This window comes from Indicator indicator, chromosome 14 (genome assembly GCF_027791375.1).
Source record: "Indicator indicator isolate 239-I01 chromosome 14, UM_Iind_1.1, whole genome shotgun sequence".
Taxonomy (NCBI): domain Eukaryota; kingdom Metazoa; phylum Chordata; class Aves; order Piciformes; family Indicatoridae; genus Indicator; species Indicator indicator.
The window spans coordinates 16,807,955-16,831,173 of NC_072023.1; the positions used below are offsets into that span (position 1 = coordinate 16,807,955).

At 38.5% G+C, this 23,219-nt stretch overlaps 1 protein-coding gene across 5 annotated transcripts in view; it reads right to left on the bottom strand.

Moving 5' to 3' along the window:
- BICD1 (BICD cargo adaptor 1) overlaps window positions 1-23,219 on the bottom strand; it is a 146,034-nt gene that overhangs the window by 69,587 nt on the left and 53,228 nt on the right. For all 5 annotated transcript variants that reach the window (XM_054386480.1, XM_054386484.1, XM_054386482.1 and 2 more), the window contains exon 2: window positions 2,064-2,276. In XM_054386480.1, the coding sequence (XP_054242455.1) occupies window positions 2,064-2,276 (213 nt within the window). The remainder of the gene's footprint in view (window positions 1-2,063; window positions 2,277-23,219) is intronic.

Sequence of the window (23,219 nt, forward strand, 5' to 3'; positions counted from 1 at the left end):
GCCTGATATATTCCATTTATAACAAGAGTGGTCCAGGTCAAGCTACCCTGCAGGCATCAGCTGTGACTATATGGCAGATACTTGCAAAAATGCATGAATTATTAAGCTCTGGGGCTATGGAATTCCCAAGATTCCTAACAGCCAGCAGCATTCATGCGAGTACATTTTGATGGTTCACAAAATGCCCATACACATTCATATGACTATGAATTTCTGTGCAAATTCAGAAAGCAGAACGCATTCAGAGAGAGCTCCCACAGCAGACTAGAGAATAGAGAAGCACCAACTGTGTTATTTAAGGATGTTGTACCCATAACAGGGAGTCCTTTTTTGGAAACCTAGCTATCAGTCTTCAGTATAATGAAGGACTGAGCGCATGGACAAAGTATTTCTGACATCTATACAAAAATGCTATTTCCACAGAGCAGTTCTTCTAATCTTCTACATTAAGTTTGAATGTGAAAGGAGTGATTTATCTGACTAATTTTGTTTGTTTGTTTATAAGATGTCTCAGTGAGGTTTAAAAAACAACTGTAAAGCAAATTCTTTAGGAGAGGAGTTGAGGGGAAGCGTGGGCAAAGCAGGGAAGAGACAGGATACAGCCAGGTAACTAAGATCCAGAGTCTGTCTTATCACTTATTACAGTTGCTCACATAAAGAGAAAAATGGAAGTGAAAAGTCTTTATCTAGAGTTTCAAATATACTGCTTGAAGGGACAAATTACTTTCTCACTTTAGCAATCTATCTGTTGCAGCTTCTAATGACTGTTTTTCCCTCAAAAATGTACTAGACTTTTTTATTTTATGTTTTTCTGCTTTAATGGTTGTCAAGATTTGGAGTAAGCCAAGTCTGCTTAAAAATTCCCAGAACTAAGCAGACAAAGTTCATAAACACAGCAGAAGGACATCTTACTTCTGCAGGCATTTGGACATGGTAGCCTTAGAATTTATGTGTTTTGACCAAGGTATACTGAGATGTGCTCCTCTGAGCACAAGGAGAAACATCAGTGTAATTCAGTGTGACAAGATCCCTAAGAGCCAGAGGTAGGCATCAATCATCCTCTACGTCTTCCTATATTCAAGTAATTACTCATAATAGTGTGTGGTGTGAGCTTGTTAATAAACTGACTGAACTCACCTCACTTAACATTTAAATACATTGACTGTACTTCCTCAAAAACCAAAGTTCAGCATAAGTCAAGGACTTTATACTCAGGGTCCAATATCATTTTAATAATAAGAATAAGTTTATTGGACTTATTTTTATTCAAGTAAATTATGTGCTTGCACTTCAATTAATTACTAGGGCTTGTTTCCATCTAGAAGTAGAACAGGAAATAACCACAGCTGGTATCATATCAGGGATTACTATTATCTCCAAAGAAATTAAGACAACCAATATTCTAGGGAGGACAGATACTGAAACTACTTTCTGAATAACCTACAGATCAATAATCATGATAGAAAATGGAAGGATGATTTGCATTTAAAGGAGTCCCAAGGGGACCCTAGAGGAAGGAATTGAGTTCAATGACAAATGTGTATTTTCTTTAACTTGGTTGCTCATTTGTGACTGAATCCCAAGTCACCAGGACCTGAAAGCTTCAACCAGATGGTTAGGCCAGTGTGTCAGAAGCTGATTGCCTGCTACTAAAAAGATGTAGTTGTAGATGTAACTTTTTTTTTTTAATGATTGTTTTTGTTAACCACCACAACAGCAATAACAATTACATACTGTATTTGGAACTTATCAATAAATAGCTTATTTCTACTTCTTATTGAAACCTCAACCTTGCCCATACTAATGGGCAAGGCCAGTGCAACCAACACATAGAAATGTTCAGTGGGAGTAAAGGACTTGGTCCCAGGGAGACCTTGTCCCAGGGGTTTCTGCAGATGAAAAGGATGCCATTCCACTCAGCTATAGAAAATACAATGATCTTTGTTAGTTTTTAATTCATGTGAAAGAATCACTTTCTGAAATAATTTTCATTAGTTAGAGCCATGCCATCCATCACACTCCAAGAAAATGCAGCCCCTTGCTCCCTGCACACCCCTAGTTACCTCTTTCAAGTCTTGGACAATTGCAGTGAGTCTCTCATTCTCTGCCTGAACATTGGTGACAACTGCCCTGCTCTGCTTCAGCTCATTCTGCATCTCCAAAATCTTCCCCAGGTAGTAAGCTTCTTTTGATGCAGACTCCTGGAGGAGAGTTTCTTCACGCGTTTCACCATCTTCAGCCACTTTGCGGTGAATTGAGAAGGACTGTCCAAATGCCTGCAAGAGGAAAACAGTACACAGTATAAAACTACTGCAGCCCTAGGAAACTCATCAAGCATAACAAGCAGCTGGAGAGCCAGCAGGGATGAAACAGATCTGCGAGTCCCAAACTCTGACCTAATAAATACTGCCTTAGTGACTTCAGAGCAGCTGAGGGCCACCATCTCATTTAACTGAAATGAAGCATCTTGAAGCTGTTCTCATTTGCAGTATGGATTTATGGCCCCTGTCCAGGCAACCTCCACTGAGATCAAGATGGTGCTCTGCTAACTAGTCATTAATTAGAGCCAGTATTCAACACTCCTGCATGTGGCCAGCTGATAATTGTCAATTCCTTTCTTCTCTAGCTCTGCAAAACAAATGTGTGATTTGTTTTGTTCTAAAGAGCATAAATAGCTGTCAAATCTTTCTAAATTGCTTTCTATTTTCGACATTGTTTTATTATAGGAGCTGACTTCACAGTATGGAAAAAGAACTTCCTGCAACTAGAAATAAAAGAGCAGAGTATCAAGCAGTAGCCATCTATACCACTGGTAAGCTAAACAGTTTGACAACCTCTTAATTTCATTTGTGCTCAGTGTTTTCTGTTTCTGCTGAAAAGAAACAAATTTTAATATTCAAGAAGTTTCTAAATATATAGGTCAGTTTCAGTGATTCCCTTCTTATTGCTGGCTTAGAGTGAGCAGTTTAATTAAAGGCAGTATTTCTCAGTGACAATTTATGATGTTATTTGGGTCAGCTCTGAAGCAAGCTGGAAGACAGGAAAGTACAAGACAATAACACAAGTGATGGAGATGTCATTTAGCTGTGAAAGACAAAGGGGAAATAATTGCAATAATATAATTGCCTAGAAAATAACATAGTAACAATAAATAATGTAGAAATTAAATTAGTAACAATGTAATAGAGTAAAATTAGGACAAAGACATTTTTGATTGTGTTCCCTTTAAAAACAAATATTTGGCTGAAAATGACATGGCCTAGTTCTAGAAAAAAGCCCAAAGAAGGTCTCTAATGTTAAGAATATTTAGTCTAACATAGGCAAGAGCTCTGGTACATCTTAATTTGAAGGACCATGGAGTTTTTCTTCCCAATAGAGAAGAGAAAGACATAAACCAATGCTCTTTCAGTGGGAAATTCTCCCCAAAAGCCTAATTTCTACCCAGTTCTACGAAACCACAAAGCAGAGTATATATTTGTACCCACTGCAAGCAGTAACCTCCTTTGCCTTCCCATCAAAAAGAACTACCTGCCAAATGAAATCCATTGTTTTACTGCTGCTATTTATAGCCTTTCAGAACCCATTCTAAGCTTTACTGGCACTAGAACTGAAGAAGCCCCTTAGAAACTTCAAAGGAAAACCCTGTTCAAAATCTTTTTAGCTTTTAAGTCTACTCCACTTAGAGAAACCTGTGAACTCAGCATTAAAAGATTCTAAAAATATTCAATAATGTATTAACCTAGCTGTCTTCTCAAAAGACTCCAAGATACAGAAATAGCAAGCATCAGCAACTTGCCGGATAGGACTTTCTAAATAACAAGAAATTCAATTTAATGAAACTGTTAAGCACTGATTCAACTACTAATAAATTATATCTTACTCTACACTCTTCTATTCAATGGCTCACTATTCCTAATTTAGACTGACCAATCTAATAAAGACCCTACAAGACAAATGTAAATGCCACATATCCAGGGGAAAAAAAAAATTAAAACATAGCAGAACAGCAGGTAGGACAAGGCTGGAGAAACTCATGAAGAGCTGGAGCCCTTTCTACCAAGGAACTATAGTTAAAGCACTATGGGTAAGTATCAGTTGGTGATGACGGCCTCCCAGGTGCATACTGTATTTTCCTCAAATGTACTTTGGAAGTACATTTTAGCATGTGTGATGTTTGAGAATGGCCATGAGTACAGATTTTGGAGAGAGTGCATAACATAACAGAAAATTACTGTGTACTTAACATTTCCTTGCACCTTTGCCCATCAAAAAACATTACTGCTCTTTTTTTTTTCTTAAACTGCTATCATGCGACAAGTTAGGGGAAGGTAAGAAAGGAAGCATAGCTCTCTTTTCCATATCAAAGAAAACTATGCAGATCCATTCAGAGAAGGAATATGAGGTGTCTTTTAATTAAAAAGCAAGCAAAGAGTCATGCTTCTGTGTTTCATGGTCTGTATAGAACAAAAAAAAGTTTACATTTTCCAGACATACCCACTTCAGGCCTTCAATAAGATCACTCTCAAATAAGCCATGCGTCAATATTTTTTAGCAGGCACCCAGACATTTGATCTGTTTTGATTTTATATGTTTACTTATTTAGAAAAACATACAACCTTGAAATGATATATTTTAAATAACTGTGCTCACTGGCTCAATGAAGCTATCCCATCAGCAGTAGAAGTTAGTTGATCTGAAAAGTTTTTCAGGTAACTAACTTTATAGCAGGCACAGTTGTTGTGTTCCAACAGTGACTGGCTTCCAGGCCTGCATATGACAATATGCTTCACACCACTGCTTCATACGAACAGGCCCCTTCAGTCTTCACAGTTACCTCCTGAATGTATTGGACAGGGTATGGATGGTCTGGCCCATAGTTCATAAAAAGATGCAGAGTTGTGGTGCTGAAGGATGTGGTTTAGCATCAAACTTTGTAAGAGTTAGATAATGGTTGGACTCAATGATCTCAACCAAAATTTTTCCAACCAAAATAATTCTGTGAACAAATTTCAGTAATGTCTAATGCATGCAGGCAGTGGGGGTTGTAAAAGCAACCCAGCCTTGCATTACATTGAGGCCATATCTATGCAGAGACAACCTATGGGAAGCTGTGGAAATAGCTCAGCATCGAATCGTCCATAGCACACAGACTAAACAGGGCTGCGTTGCATCATTCAAACAACTGCAACCTGAGCTGTGCCTTGAAACTCCTTAACAAATTATATGCCCTGAGTCTCAGTCCAAATCATTATTCATTTGCCTGGGAAAGTGAGATAAAGAGAATTTGCAAGACTTCAGTGTCAGTTTCAGCCAACAACCTTGTGTATCCAGCCACTCAGGCAGAGTCTTGCCCACAGTCACGTGAATCAAGGGATAAAAACACTACGATTCTGGTTAGGAATTGGGAGTTGCCTCACCAATGCCACATTTTGTCTATATGGAGACCATTCCTTCTTGGCCAGGATACCAACCAAGGTCACTTTTCTGGGTTTGAGAGCTATTACCTAGAGGGATAAGTGAATATTTAGCATACCTTAAGTTTGTAACTGTAGTGATCAATTAACATACACACCATACTGAGGACACTTTTTAGGTTGTTACAGTGTACTCTTTCTTTGAAGTTGTAATAGTACATTCCTCCATTGTATCTGTGAAAACCTCCCATAGTAACATATTATATTTGTGAGTAAAGTTCAAATAAATCATTTGTTTGAACATTGAAGGCTAGTTTCTTTACATCAAAGAGTCAAAAGGTTCCCTGAGATGGAAATTTATTCTAATAAAAGACAGTAATGGCAAAGGTACATACTGGATCATTTGGCACAGAAGCATTTATATGTGAGAATTGGATGAAACTGGAGTTGGAATCAGGTGTGAAAGGAAGAAGCTGCAGATGAAGCTCACCTCTCTCAAGACTTTGCCTTGAAAGGATGCCCTTGACTAAGTTAGGAGATACGTCTTTTGGAAGTTGTTCATAAAAGCCAAGTAACAGATGCCATTAAATGTTGTACATATATTCTGAGACCTGAGAACTGTATAAAAGTATCATGGCTTCTTAGGGGTATATTAAATTTGAATTTTGACAATGTTAAAATAATGGTCAGTATTTGTTTGAGTGCACAATAAAGGATGGCAACAGTGGACACATACAGAAAGAGGTCAGTCTGATCATGGAGAGAGATGTAAATTTTGAAGGAACAGCCATTTCCCACTGAACTCTAAATAACCCCAGATGGAAATTCCAGTGTCAGAAGCAAACTAGCGTGAAAGAAGTAACACAATGATTAAAAGAGACACAGATCTGTGAAAGAGCAATAGAAAATATAGCTGTTCCAAATAACATTCCTAAGCCAGAGAAAGCTAATGGCAGTGAGTGGCATGAAACAATATCTGTAAAACAAAAATTGTATTTAGCACTATGAAAAAAACCATTAAAAAGGAAAAAAAGAAAAGCTAGATGTCTAACTTCAGTGCAGAAAGCAACACATATGCAAAAGACCAGCTTAAAAACACATAAGTGGGTAATGAAGGATGTTATTTCTGAGTTTCAATTTTATTTTCATTACCCACCTCCTGGGGCAGGAATTCTGATGTGTTTGCATAGAAACTCACCTTTCTAGATTAATAAGCAACAAAACATGACCTGACTGCCATCAGGATGATCAAGCAGCCTACTTTTATGGCTTTGGCACTTAATATAGTTTTCTGATGCATAATGGAACAGCATTGAACTTGTTCAAATGATTACCTATTTCAGCTGCTAACTTGCTGCAAAGGAGAATGTATTATGTATTAGCTACCTCCATGTTCCTAACACAAAAGAAGGAAAAAAACAGTTTGGTATTGTCCAAGAAGGTAGCACATTTCCTAAGCACATGTCAGCACAGTACCATGGATGGATATCTTTGCTAGAGATGCCTAGCTCAGGTTAGTCTCAGCAACAGGCCCTATTTTACTGCACAGCTGAATGCACACTTACTGAATATTCCCTTAGTCACTTGCAATTCTGTGTCCCTCTTTCCAGTAAAATTTTTTTTTCTTTTAAGCTTAATAGATTTTTTTTTCCTCTATTCTTCACAATGTATTAACCAAAGCTCAGGCTTCTCTGACATTCTTCTGCTAAGGAACAGTCAGTGGCAGACATGGGTCTATGAGGAAATCCTCTCTAGGCAAGGCTGAATAGAAGATTGGGTGGCTGAGCAGGCTCTAGCCCTTCCCTCAAAACCAGCTGTTGCCAAACTGTCTCTTCCTTGTTAGATGTGGTGTGACTCTACTTAGACACATTCTTTCCTTAACTTACCTCCAGTATTTTACACTCTGCTAACATGAACCCTCCTGAAATCAACCTGCATGTAGCAGTTTCTTTGCTAGTAAATCCAGGTCATCAGCTTTCATGCTTACTTGGAGTCTCTCTCTCAGTGAGCTTTCCTACAGGCTTATGTTCAGTGCTCGGTTTTGATTACTTGGCTGTTTGTCAATCCCTCTCCCTCACACTTTGGGTACATAGATTGTCCAGGGCCTTGGACAAGGTCTGTGTTTCATTCTTGGAAAAAAAACACAGGAGGCAGCGCTTAGTCAAAACCTGAACTGTATTTCTTGGCAGTGTTGCAGCACAGCAGCAAACACTACCCTCACAGAAGGGACTGATGACTCCATTTACATATATCTGTTTTCTTAAAAAGTGGGAAAGCTTTGTGCCTCTAAAATTTAAACACTATTTAGACTAATTCTTTATGTAATTGACATAACCTCCTGATGTCCTTTCAAGACAGCTGAGAGAGGTCAATAGGTTTCCTTTTGGAATTCAAGTCTTCAAAAGGCATATTGCAATCAATGCATATTGCAATTCAACCCTGAAGTGATTGAAGTTTTCAGTAAGCATATTGCAATCAAAACACTGACAGATGCATGCTTAGTGATGACAGAAGGAAAAAATTAATAGGTATTCTGTGGATAGTGCATGTGAGATGGACAGCCCATGCAGAGAAGCAGATTGAAAATTCAAAACCAGATTGAGAACACAGCCTGAATCAGCATGGGTACACAGGCAAGAAAACTAGACCATGAACTTTTGGGTTGAGAGGCTACCTGAAAACAGCTTGTTCTTTTACAGCTACAGAAGCTTCCCATTTGTCTGATTCATCCTGGGTTCAAGAAAGCAGGATGTTAAACTCTCCTGCAGAGAGGCAGAAGATAGATATATGCCCAATCCCATTACCCATTTGCCTTTTAGCAGAGAACAGCAGTCAAGGTTCCTAGACTTACTAGTTCCCCCATCAAAAGGAATATGAGATTACCAACCAAAATTCAATTGTGCTTAAGCAACTCTCTAAGCATTGGTCATTACATAGTTTCCAGGCTCAAGATGATCAGTTTTATGGTCTATGCCCCACAACACGAATAAGATTTTTGGGTGTTTGAGTTTCTTCCTTTTTTTAATGCAACAGCATGCCTCTTCACATGTCTATCTTGGAAGAAATAAAAAAACCACTAAATGTTTTATACTGTATTTGAATCAAGCTGACAAACCATGGTTTCCTTGTTTGTTCTCATAAGATTGGTCTGAAAAGGACTGTTTTGATACAGCTATTCATGACCTGACATAGAATATACTGTAGTTATGAGCACAGTAGAGGTAACTATGATAAATCCATAAATATTAACTGAAGAAGCTATTTCATTACCTCCTAAAGGCAAAAAGCATTTAACTTTATTTCCAAATACCATCTTACTTAGTCAACACAATTCAATAATAATGCAAATGCTGGTGCAACAGTAGAGTCAGGCAAGTTAATATCTGCAAGAGAAATTTAACATGCAAAAGAAAAGAGTTGCACACCGATGGGCTGGAGGTTTTATCTATGCCAGAAATACTGAGATCAGAAACATGGAAAACATAAGCAACAGTGAAACCATTTGCAGATGCAGAGCAGTAGGACAAATGTCAACAATTCATAGCCTTTTCCCCAAGGAAGATTTGAATAAAAGTATGCACAATGTGGACGTCTTCTATTTGTTTTCAGTCGATCCCTACAGTGTCTACAGGCTTGTTGAAATTCATATATCAGATGCTAATCAGCAATCTTTCAGAAAGTACAGAGGGAAATGAGCATTTATATTCAACTCAGCTCCAGCCATGGCTCTGCTGCTGCAGTGCCAGTACATATTGTGCTGATTTCAATCAATATGCCACGGTGTGAGGCCTTAGGCAACCATGCCACTTTTTTATAAATAAGGAATTGAAATACTGCTAAATGTGACAGGAAATATTTATAGGCAAGGAGAAGAAAGCACTACTATGAAAATGAACCTTCAATACTAATCTCCATTGTTCATCAGCAACCCAGTAAAAGGGGGAGTGAATAAGAATTTCCATTTAATTGCCTTTAACAGCATTCTAGATGAGGTTTTTAAATTCCCTGTCCTGAGCATTCCCTCCAGGCACAGAAAACAGAAGAAAGGGAAAGCTTGTAACAAAGAGCACCACTTATCTACAACACAACTAAATAGCTTCCTCTGTTCAAAATTAATATGGTGATTGAAGAAAAGGAGGAAAGCAAAACAAACAGAAACCAGGACTTCCTATAAAATACTGCCATCCCCTGTTGTTCTTAGATAGATAACCTTTGTATGGATAGGAAGAGCCAGGACTTTCTGTGAAACATCAACATACCCCTGTCATTCTTAGATAGATAACCTTTGTATAGATAGGAGAAACCAGGACTGCCTGTATAAACCTCAACATACCTCTGTCATTTTTACATTGATATATTTCTGAATAGATAAGAAGCATGGACTATATAAGTTTGTACTGAACTCTCTTTCGATACACAGGTCTTTTGGAGAGATCCCACCTCTGTCCAGCACTGTAATAAAGGCATAATACAAGAAACTTACTGAGTTTCTTTGTCCTTCTCTAAATCAATGGCAAATAATTAAATTATTTCTATAAACAAAATAATTCACACATTACTAATGAAACATAAGATGGCTTAAAAATTTGCACTGATGTCTATATTGGTGCTTATATGAGTTCACACTATTATCAGGCCAATCTCCAGCTATTACAAAATTCCAAGTAAAATCAGCAAAGGCATTAACAGAAAAAACATGGGAGACTATCAACAATATTCAGGTTTTTTTAATAAAATGTGTCTGAAGTCTGAGATGGAACATCCCTTCCATGAGGCTCTATTACCTTTGCAGTAAATAATAAAATCCCTTTGCAGTAAATAGTAAAATCCCATCTATACCTAAAACTTCCTTTTCCCCCCCCCCCCTGTTTTTCTAACCATGAAATGGCTGAGATAACTGCAATTCCTTCACCTGTACTTGCTAGAATAAAGCTGCAAAGGGTGTTTGCCAAAATCCAATACTTTAAGAGCTGTCAGCCTGCTGAGACATTCTAGTTACTTCAGACTAGCTTTCTACATGTAAACTCACATTCCATAGTAAGAGCACATTTACAGCAAACTTTAGGAGTGGTCTCAGAAAAGTCATGTTATTGAACAATAAAAACAACCTATGAAGCATACCATCAGCATTCTACATTGCTGATATTACTTTTGCTGTAGTTTTCTGTTGGAGAGAAGTTTCAATGGTAGTATTGTATGGGGAAAGATGATTTCAGCTTCAAAGGCACAATAAGGGAGAGAAAGGAAGGACTCCACAAACAAGGACTAAGAGTGTCAAGGCTGCATGCCCGGAATGTGTCTTCTAGAAGAGAAAGAAGGAAATAAGGAGTAGGACATCATGGGCTGAAGTAAATCTGCTGCTGATATTCAATACTATGGTTCCATCATGCCAGCTTCAAATGAAAGTGCTGGCTGGAGCAAAGTATCATGGGGCTTGAAATTCAAATTGCAATACAAGAGGCTTCCTGTTCCAGTTGCTACTTCTGGTTTCTGGGTTTGGGATGTTGGTCTTTGCCACTGGGCTGGTTGCTGTGTACTTTGGTGGAGGGAACCGTTTTATTTCTGGCTGCTGCTGCTGCCTCTGCATTTTGGTGCAGTTTTCTGCAAAGAGGCTGAGGTGATTGTACATTGTATCATTCCCAGTAAAGCTCTTTACTCAGAGGCTTTTTTTGTGTTACTTTCCCTCCCATCAGTGTGGGGGGGAGAGCAGCTTGGGCGAGTGGGCTGTGTTAACCCAAGACAGTGTCTTCAACACCAGTCTGAACATGAAGACAACCAAAAGCAAATCCAATGTGGTTTTAACTGTATTTAACTTATATTTCTGTTCTCTGCAGTTCCTTCTGCGAATAGTCAGCAGAGCAGTTCTGACTATTCCATATGTGATTAATAAGAGCAGACTCTCTTCTTCTGACCACACAGGACATATGTTATGTCAGCATATGGCAACTGGAGTCAGGCTTAGCACAAGTAGCTTGCATAATGAAGTGCAAGCTCTACATTCTAGTTCCTATTGCTAGAGTATTTAAGTTTTGGAGTCAGAACACACATTAGCTTTTAGAAAAATAGGTACTAAATCAAAGGTTTAAAGGGAGAAAGACAATTCAGAGATTCCTGCTTCTTCAAGCATTTATAAAGCCTCCTAAGAAATGAAGCTAAAGTTGGAAAAATCTCTAAATAAAAGTGTGCCCTTCAGAAGGAGAGGCCAAAATGACAGACCTCTCATTGATTTTCAAAAGAAGGTTTAATGAGAGTGCTGCTCATCATGGATTTACCATGGAGAACTTTATTCTTCCATTAGCATTGATCAGTGCAGTGCATACACCTGTTTCACACAATGCTCTTGCAGCTGGGTGCTTACTGCAAGTGCTGGATAATCTCATGCCTGCAGATCAAGTGAGATTTTATGGCATATGGTGGTACTGATAATCATGTTACAGTAACAACAGCTTGCCTACTTAATACAAAAAAAAAAAAAACACACCACAGAAAGTGAGAATAAAAGGATGGAATTGACATAAATTGTCTCCACTGTAATCCATAGGGAGCTTTAATTCATTTTGTACAGGGTGAGAAGAAAAAACAAAACCAAAAACAAACCAACCAAACAAAAAAAAAAAACCAAAAAAGTAAACAAAAAAAAAAAACAACCACACAAAAACACAAAAAAAAAAACCCCAAACAAACCAAACAAGGACAGGGACTTGTCTGACATGAGTCTTTGTGACAAGGTAGATGGCCTGGCATTTCTCCAAGTACTACTGCATGCACACCAAACATATCTGTCTAAAACCAACCTGACAATAAACTGAACAAGGCAGACTATTCCCCATGCTATGCATTTCTATACCTACTTATCTTAGTGCAGCAGATCTCCAGACTGATCAAGCTCCCATGTGTCACCCCAACACAGGAAAAAGACAAACAGTCCAACCAAGGTTTAGCTTTAAAAGCAGGAAATGTGTGATCTAAGCCATTTTTCCAGGCATATACCTCCAAGTGCTTTTGCCTAAGGACTCTCAGCACTACTTTCTTTTTACTGCATGAACACAGAGGAAGGTGGTTGCAATAAGGGTGTGATTTGAAAGCCCTGTGCAAACCAGCAAGATCAGGAAACAGCAGGCAACATCCACAGTTGCAAGCTATGTTTATAGGATGGGCCATCTTGCTTCAACCAAAACCTTAAGTAGCTCTCAGCCTTGTACTCTGACAGTGTTAAATACATAATACTGCCATTTGTGAAATAAGTTGTCTCCCAGAAAGCAATCTCCAAAGGATAACAAGTTTAAGAGGATAATATGCTTTTGCTTTGTCAGCAGCTTTGTCTCAGGGTGACCTGTCTTCCAGACTGTAAAATAATTACTGAAGCATATACAAATCAAGCATCCATGACTTACCTGATTCTACTGTGAAAGTAACCAGAGCTTTCACTGGCCTGACTCACAGAAGAGCCCAGATTTTACCCCAGGGCATTTATTTCTGGAAAATATACTGTATTCTGGCTCCTGGTTCTGTATAATTTGCTCAAGCAGAAATTGCAAGCAAACTGCAAACAGTTTTAACAACTCACTTTTGAAAATCAGCAAAACCTGTCAATCTCAGCTCTTTCAAAGGGACTCTGGTTTTCAAAGAAGCTTTCAAACTACTTTGCCAGCATCATCAGATTTTGCCTTTTGGAGTCTTCCTTCTCACAACAGCAGTTTTTGTGGAACGAAAGTCTTCTTTCCTCCCTTGACACCCATCTGAGGGAGTGAAGCCCATGCTCCTGCAGAGCAGGGGATCAGCAACACAGACAAGAGAACACCACTGTCAGCAGCCAGGAAGAGAGTGCTTAGCTGGTAAGCTAAATCTGCCCTGGCACCAGATGCTGGAGTTTTCCTTTGCTTTTCCACAAAGGAAGCTTTCACATGTCTCTGAACCCACGAGGATGATTAGGGGGACTTGAGCATCTTCCCTGTGAAGAGAGACTGAGAGACCTGGGGCTGTTCAGTCTTGAGAAGGGAAAACTGAGAGGGGATCTGATCAATGTCTATCAATATCTGAGGGGTGGGTGTCAAGTGGAGGGGGCCAGGCTCTTTTCGGTGGTTCAGAGTGATAAGACAAGGAACAATGGGTTCAAACTAGAGCACAGATTTCACCTCAGCATGAGGAGAAACTTCTCTACAGTGAGGGTGATGGAGCACTGGAACAGGCTCCCCAGGGGGGTTGTGCATCTCCTTCTCTGGAGACTTTCAAAATCCACCTGGATAGACTCCTGTGTGGACTACCCTGAATGATCCTGCTCTGGCAGGGGGGTTGGAGCTGATGATCTCTTGAGGTCCCTTCCAACCTCTGATATACTGTGATAACGAAGAACAGGACTACAGCCATAAAATATCCAGATAAGAAAAGTGAGAACTGTGAAACTAAGGATTCTGGTGGCAGAATTAAACAAAATGTGAAGCACAAAATCAAACCCACCATCCACTCCTAACACACAGCCCAAAAAACATTTGTCCATACCAGTCAATATGAACCCAAGACACACGGTGAGTACCTGATGCCCCCTGTCACTCAGGTGACCCCAACACCACTCCTTGTGCACACATACATGTCTTGGATCATGAAAGTATGTGTGGATGAGAGTGTGAGTAAACAAAGTTATAACAGAATGAGTGTGGGTATGTAGAAGTCAAACATCTTCACGACTAAGATGACCATCACCTACTCCTCCAATAAGGTCTCCAGAAGCACTAACAGTTTGCCTCACAAAACAAACAAACAAAAAAAATGAATTTGATGATTCATTAGATGAAAAATGTACTATCACAACATGACATCTGATGAAGATGAAGCTACCTATAGGGATGCTCATTTTCCATTAATTGGTTTATAAAGAGCCTTTGGAGAGTGTCAGAGAAATCTACATTGGGAAGACATGCCACTTAATTGAACTATTTTAACATCAAAAAGGGACAGAGAGCTCTCTACAACTACCACTTTGAGGTTTGGGGTTTTTTTTTCAGTTTTGTTATTTGTTCTGGGTAGATTTTTTTAAGCCTGCACATCTACAAAACATCTTGCACTGGAACCCCAGAACTGCAGCAGATCTACAGGAGAATTTGTAGGAAACACCATTAAAAACACAGTGAAAACAGCATTGTGTCAAAAACCACATTTCTTTTTCAATGGATTCATAGATACTCTTTTGGGTCAAAATAACAGTTATAACTACCTGAAATTGCAGAGCACAATCAAAAAGCTCCACAAAAGACAGCAAGATTTTCTTTACCTGACCAAAAGCAAATTGAGAAAGGTTGGGGAGGTACAGAAGTCAGAGATTTATAATCCTATATCTCTTAAATTAAATTGATTAGAACAGAGTTTGAAGAAAAAAGGTCAACTGAACTGATCATGACTCTGCTGTTTATTAAATAAATAGCAGCAAAACACTGTGTTGTGTATTTACTTGCACATATACCTAATCACACACTGGCACTGGTGATTCCAGAATACTCCAGGAAATGGAAACAGATTTTTTTTTATTATTATTATTTAAAAGACTGTCCATAACCCTTAGGCTGCTTTGAAAATAGCAAGTCACAGGATAGGGTTTTTTTCAGGGCTACTCAATCCATTTTCCTAGCATGCTCCTAGCAATTTTATGAAAATCTGTTCATCAGGAACAGTGCTGCAGCTGGGCCAGGCACATGTGGCATGCCATCTCACAACTGAGAAACACAGGCACATGCTGAAACTGTTCCTAGAGATCAGAGGAACAGTAGTAAAAGTGAGAGAAATCAAGGATCTAGAACCTCATCACAATCATATTTAGGGCAAAGCTTGCCACTTAAGAGTGTCCTTATAAAATACATGTACCAATGACAGAGAGGTCAGCATGGTAAAGAAAAATTGGAAATTAATAACACTAGTAATAATAATCATAATAATGTGGCATAATGGAAAATACTTGAATTGTGCCTTTAAAAGCTCTTTCAGATATTACCTGGCATGCTGTAATTTATTACTATAAAATTCATGTTTATAATATGCAAGCCTTAAATTCAACACACACTAGGTTTATTGAGGGTTTAAAAAAAAAAAAAAACTCAAACAAAAAAAAACCAGAAAAAAACATAACAAAACAAACAAACAAAAGAAAACACCACCACAACAACAAACCACAAAAAAAACCCAAACAAACAAAACCATCAGGCAAGAGAAGTAAAATGCAAAATATTCAACTGTTTGAAATATTTGCCTTCTTGGAAATACAGTAAGCAACTGAGACAGCTCTGCTGTCATAGCAGTATATTTATTAGAAGGCTAGTCCCAGTGGGTCAAAAGGTTAAATGTCTGAGCCACTGCAAGAATTACAGGAGGCAGGAAACTATTTCATTAGATCCCTAGATAATCATGTCTCATTCCTGACCCTGTTGATACAGCACAGAATACCAATGATATTAGAATGACAGAACACAGCAACCCTTGGTGAAAAAGAACAGGTATATTCAGGAAAAAAACTCAGCAACTTTGGTTTTTTTACTTCACAGGGGAAGGTCTGGGGTTTTGGCAAGGTCAGAGTAAGAAGACAATGTATTTTCTGCAGAAAAAAAAACAATGTCATTTGTTGAATGCCCAGATGGGCCATGCTTTTCAGGGGAAAAAAATAAAAAAAAAAAAAAAGTGATAAGAACAGACAAAGAAAAAGTAGACAGATTTCCTCTTGTGATACCATAATGAAATTTGCTACTTTTCAGCCTATGTGCTCAACACAGAGCAAGATTTTGTATGTCCTGAACTACACAGATTAGACTAAATTTTTGCAACAATTGTTAAAACTTAGATGATTCTTAGCTGTAACTTGTGCTGCTGGAAACATTTCCTAAAGAAAAGAATTTAAATGATGGCACAGATAAGGGCATCTCTAATGAAAAATTTTTCACTAAAAAGTTGTTTATTAGTTTCCTTCTAGAGGGGTCACCTATGACCCACATCCTGATTTTAGAAACACTGATCTCTTGCTGTCAAAAACAGAGTATGTACCTGGAAACACATTACTCACTTGTTGCAAGTGCAATGAAGTTATTTATTTAACCAATTAAGTCAGTTTGGTGAAATAAATACCATCTGCCTCTTCAAATGACATCTCTCACTGAGGTTTTTCTACACTAAACTCCTGCATTGTGATGGATGGTCTATAGATAGACAAACTGATGAAAACAGGCACCTCTAAGAAGGGAAAAACCAAACATACCAACCAGAGTAATCAACCAGTCTGATAGCACATTTAGACTGCAACAAACACTACTTCATTGTTCTTTTCCTTCAGAAGTGGGTCCACAGAACTCTTCCTGGTTTCTATCAATTATACACAGAAGTGTACAAAGTGGGTTTGTTCAGCCTTGAGAAAAGAAGGTTCAGGGGAGACCTTATCATCATATTCCAATATTTAAAGGGTGTCTACAGAGAAAATGGAGACCCAGCAGAAAAAACAGGAAGCCATCTTTTTTAAAGAGAAGACACAAGAATGAAATAGAAAAAGACAAAGAAAAAAAAAAGAAAGACAGGCAGCCATTTAAGTTATGCTGGATGTAAGGAAGAATTAGGTGGAGGCTGCTGAGCACACACTGGGAAATAAGCAAATACCAGCTTGTAATGGGTTAAAGCAAAACCATCAGGTTAACCTGCCTGTTCCCCCAACACAGAAGTGAGGGAAAAGTAACACACAGAAACTTGGGATTGAGATAATGAGATAAGAGTTTACTGAATAAACAAGATAACATAAATGTACAATTACCTTAGCTAATAACCTAATACACTGCATGATTACAATACATGATTACCTTAGCTTAGCCTATTTGCACAAAAAGCCCAGTGAAATGCAGGAAAAAAAAAAAAGAGGGAAAAAAAGAAAATAAAAAAGGAAATAAACCCCCCCTATAGCATAAAAGAAAAGCAGCAGCTACCCCACCTACCCCACTCCCACTTGTCTCACTGCCACCCCTGCAGAAGCGAGCCAGTAGCCAAAAAGCCCAGAAGCAGTAACTGGAACAGGAGGCCTCCAATGTTACAATCTGAACTTCAAACTCCATAATATTTTGCTCCAGCCAGCACTTTTGTTTTGAAGCTAGCATAAGGCAGGATGGTATGAATAGCAGTAGACTAAAACTTCAGACAGCTTCAAAAGTTTGCAAGGAAAGCAGGAACAATGACAGCCACAAAAGTTGGGGAAAATTCAAACAACTGGAACAGAAACTTTTGAGTGTGACTTACATTTTGCAGGACTTTGAGTGTCCTGAAGAATATAGTACATGCTCTCCCTGCACACCATTAAGAAGGAAATAAACCAAATGCAAAAACTTTGTGACAGAGCAAATTATTAAACACTGAGAGCAAAAGACCAGGAGCAAAGCAGAAATGAACAAATCATTACTGAAATGAAATCAGATGCCAGTCAAGTTAGAACTGTACCAAATGATTCTAGCTGTTTAAACAGGGAGGCATGAGTGATTTTCAATGGAAGGGTAAAATACAGAACAAAATCAAATTGCTCAAGCAGCCAGAATGGTAGGTGAGAGAGTAGTGCTTAATGTAGAAACACAAGCTAATCCAATAACTAAGAACAAGGTAATAAAATGGACTTGATGAGTCTTGCAGTACTTTAAAGGCTTTGCTGTATTATCAAGATTTCCTTAATGTTATATATCCTCAGATCTCTCATTTTCTTACTGCTCTTCACACAAAAGCAACTACTGGGAGCTGCAGCTGCATTTCTGCTCAATAACAAGTGGGAACATAATTATAATGAAGATAGTTTCAAACTAATAGTATGTGAAGGATAAAGTCACCTCTTAAAGGTGATTACTGCTCCATCAGGTAGCAGTAGCTAGCTTGAATGAGCCTGCAGATAATTTCTGAAGAATGAAAACATTTTACAGGAAGACAGAGAAGACTTTTTGCATGTTTTTTTAGTAAGGGTGAAAAAGAGCCTGTTTAAGAGGTAATCTCTCACAATGAAGACCCAGACAGTCAAGTATCATTAATGGATGAGGGAGAAACCAAAATAAAAAGAAGTGGGTATCTTGTAACCTGCATTAAAAGACTGACCCTCTCCTTACAGGATACCAGAAAGAGTGGGTGGTGCAAAAATACAAAACCAAATTGGAATGGGAAGAAGTTAGAGACCAGGTAAGAAACCAGTCCTGAGTATAAATCAGATATCATCAACAGGTTTCATAGAAAAGAGTTACAAGCTAAGCAAAAAAAGAAACCAGGAAACTATATTGTAAACTCAGGAAAACTTCCTGTGTAACTATACTCATTTCACACTACCATTGTGTGTGCATCAGTCCACCTCTACACTACTTGACCAAGTTAATTATTCATTAACTAATAAAAATCTATTTTTCCTCTTAGATAGCTGGAACTTACAGATACCACTTCAATATGAATAAATAATAGCATACTGACAAGAAAATGGTCATCTTTTGGTCAGGAGGATGGTGGAAATAGATCAGTATTCATTTTATACACTAAGTAACATAGATACCACAACAACCAAGATTTCAAAAATCATCATCACATTATTTTGGTAATGTTCTTCAATACTGAAGGGAAGACACTAGCCAGCACTTTCAAAGACTATCAAGTATCTATATTTATGCACCTCAAAGGCCTTTGAATCTTAAAAGGCAGGGGAGTCAGGACTTTCTAAATAGCAAGTCCCCCTTGTAAGCCAGTTTCAAATGAGGCACTCATAAGTAATTTATCACTGTTGTTATTTTGGAAGCTTCCTGGAAAGATTAATTCTAGTCTGTATTTCCCCTCAAAAATGGGACAAAAAGCCTTCTCTAAATCTAGGACATTTCATATTTTTAAATGCAATAAACATACCAACATTTCAGTTTGAAGAGCAAGAAGTCTGGAATCTGATAAAGGGAAGGAATCCAAATCTCTTCCCTACACTTGTCTTTGACAATCCAGGGCTGTGTAGGCATTTTCTTGTTTCTCAAAATGGGGAATACTATTTATCATATTTTGATTTTGTTGTTTAACTTATCAAATTGGATTTGACAGTGTTACTCTCTTCAACCCGGTTACTTTAGTTATCTATGGAGCTTTTGTTAAGGACAGCTCCAAAACAAAAGTTTTTATTCTGTTTTTTAAACAGAATGCTATGAGCACTATTAATGGCAGTGGAAAGAAACTACAAATATTTACACTTCATAACAGTTATATGCTCTTTATAAGTGAGATGACAAAATTAGTTAGCTTAAAAAAACACAAGCCAGAAACTTTATATTAACTCTTCCTCTCCGAGTACAAAAATTTTTATGTTTTTAAGTGGTTTTTGTATCTACAAATCATCAGCTGGTGCTGCAATTGTTATTTTTTTCTTGACTTGCCAGAATGCTTCAGAAAATCCACATAAATATTTTAAATCACATAAAGAATAGAAATGCTACCACAATTCTCTGTTGAAACAACTGTGGTCCAAGTAGGCAAAATCATAAAAGTAAAATTACACAGCAAATAATGCTGATGAAATTGCCTCTCAGTTTGTGAAAAATATACACATTTTTCATCCAAAGTACTGTAGATATGCCAGAAGGATGGGATATCATCCAAAGGGACCTGGACAAGCTGGAGAGGTGCGCCCAGGTGAACCTCATGAGGTTCAACAAGAGTAAGTGCAGGGTCCTGAACCTGGGTCAGAACAATTCTCATTATCAGCACAGGCTGGAGGAGGAGGTGATAAAAAGCAGCCCTGTAGAAAAGGACTTGGAGGTTCTGATGGACAAGAAGCTGGATGTGAGCAGACAGTGTGTGCTTGCAGCCCAGCAGGTCAATCACATCCATAGCCAGCAGATCCAGAGAGGTGATTCTGCCGCTTTACTCTGCTCTGGTGAGACCTCACCTGGAGTACTGCGTCCAGCTCTGGAGCCCTCAATACAGGAAGGACATGGACCTGATGGAGCAGGTCCAGAGGAGGGCCACAAAAATGATTAGAGGTTTGGAACACCTCTGCTACTAAGAGAGGCTGAGGGAGCAGGGGTTATTCAGCCTGGAGAACAGAAGGCTCCGGGGAGACCTAATAACAACCTTCCAGTACCTGAAGGCAGCTACAAGAAGCTACAAAGGCCTGTAGTGATAGGATGGAGAGCAGTGGTTTTAAAACTAGAGAAGAGTAGATTTAGATTGGATGTTAGGAACAAGTTCTTTACCATGAGGGTGGTGGTACACTGGAACTGGTTGCCCACAGAGGTAGCTGAGGCCCCATCCCTGGAGATATTCAAGGCGAGGCTTGACTGGACCCTGGGCAACCTGATCTAGGTGAGGAAGTCCCTGCTTACTGCAGGGGGATTGGACTAGATGACCTTCACCTCCAACCCAAACCATTCTATGATTCTAGAGGTCAACTGTGACTATTATTCAAACCATAACAGGTAGTGCATTTCTGTACACAGAATTTATATTGGCAAATCCCTATTAGGGAGAGCAGTTTTGAGATAAAACAATTAGATTTTGAGCTATTAAAACCCTGACAGTGAGTGATGGTCTGGCTGCTTGCCCTATCATTTCTGCTGAACCAGAAAGAAACCCTTATGTTAATAACAGTACATTCCTAGAGGCATTTTAAGATAAGAGACTACTTGTAATAAGGAGCACACATTAGTGCAATGTGAATGTACTTTACAGTGGCCCTGACAGATCAGCAGACGAGGGTGCACTAAAAGCCAGCACTGGCGACATTGAAGTGGTTGTTTATTGTGAAGGACTGTGGAAGTTACAGGGCTTCCCAAAAACTCTTACACGACTTGTATAAAAATATGTTCAAACACAACCAGTAAGTGGTACAAAACCAGAAATCAAAACCAAACATGAGCTGGAACAGGACAGAAAAATCCTGATGCTCTTTCTGTCTGTGGTCCCACCTGCTTTTACACAACTATTATTCACATGTAGGTCTTTAATGCAGAAAGTATAGATGGAAGATCCAGTCAGTATCACTAAAATATAGTTTAGCACATGTACAAGCTTAAGAGCTCCTTGTAAGGGTTTTTGCTATTGTTTGGGGGTTTTGTGTGTTTATATATATTTAGGGAAGTTCTCCACTTGTCAGTTAGTGGAGCTTCCATCACTGGCCTTTGGGCATTTTTCTGTACAATAACACACAGACTGTTTTCCCACTAAGTTTCTCTAGGATTAGCTTGCTTCATTTTCAAGTAATTCAACTCAGAAAGAGACAGGTAGCAGCCATGACAAAAGCAGAACATGGAGGAAACCAACCAACAAAAACAACACCACAACCCCAAAATATATTTTATACTTGAATATTGTATCATAAGCCTTCCTCCATATTTTCAGTAGCCAGAAAATTAGAGGCTAAAACAACTCACTATTTTTCAAACTAGGTACTTCTAGTACAACATATATGCCAAAAGCCTGAACCTTTTAAAAAAAACAGAGTTCCAGGCATGCCAGCTATAGACTTCCCTCATTTTCTTTGCTAGGATTATAGAAAAAAATTATCTCATTTAAAAACAGGCTACTCATCTAAGCAGATAAATATTGACTGTTGGTTTCCATCTCTTTATAGCCAAGGATCAATAAAACTGGCCCAAATTTCTTCCCAGCCATCTGTCCTGTTATTGCATGGTGATTACATGCCTCCACAATCTGTATTTTCATAGCATCAAACTGACAGTATCAAATCCTGCAGAGTTTAGGGATTATTTTTTCCACCTTGGATACATCAGCATCATCCTTGGAAAACCAAGTTGTAACAGTCTAATAGTTGTTTTACAACAATGGCAATGGAATATTTGTCAATACTTCTAAATACTACTGTGTGTGGATATGTATGTATATGCAGAAAGGATAAAGAATAGGAATGTTTACTGCAAAGAGAGTCTGCAAACACATTTAGGTAGTTGGTTCTTGCACTCTATTGAGCTGTGAGAGGGAGATGAGGATAGAAGACTGCTTAGAACTCTCCTCCCTGCTTGGATTTTGTCCAAGTGGACAGGCTGTGATACAAAGTAGCCTAATGAAATACTAAAGATTATTTTCCTTGCATATATTAAGGATGGATTGCTTTTAACTTCTTTTGGGGGGAAAAAAAATCTACAGAAGCTTATCTACAGAATAACTACATTTAAGAAGTAATAACCTGCATGTTTTAGGCTAATTTTATAGCTGGTGGTGCTTACTTTTCTACTGGATTTGCTTCACTATTTTAGAGAATACATTTTTCAATAAAGGAAAAAAAAAATCCATCTCAGCAAATAGTTTCCCCTCCCACTCACTCCCCTACACAATTTATTCATTCAGCAGTCCTGGAAATTCAGCAGGGAATTACCAGCCTTCTGTTCAGTAACACAGACTGGCTCCAGGGATACAAGGGGGAGTAAAAAAAAAAAAAAAAGTGAAATCTGACTGAATGCCCTTCCTGCTAAATGGCAGGAAAGAAGATGAGACAGAAAGAAAATTATTTTATCTATGGATAAATGCCACAGAAAAGAGATGGCAGAGACAACCTGATGAGGTAGTTCAATAAAAAGGAGTTCTACACAGCTTGAGAAATCAAACCAATTGTCCTGAACCAAAGAGGCTATAAATAACTTGTTATATGCCTTTGTGCAGTTAGTCCTGCTATAGGAAGACAGGACACAGACATAATTCTGCTGGGGAAGGAAGGCCAGCCTGTGCTATCTGTCAGCCCTCAGCTTCCCAGCTGGTGCTATGACTGTGGATGAACTAAGGAGCATACAGATGGATGAGAGGGTACAAGCCCAGCTGTTCAGGTCTCAAGCAAGAAAATAA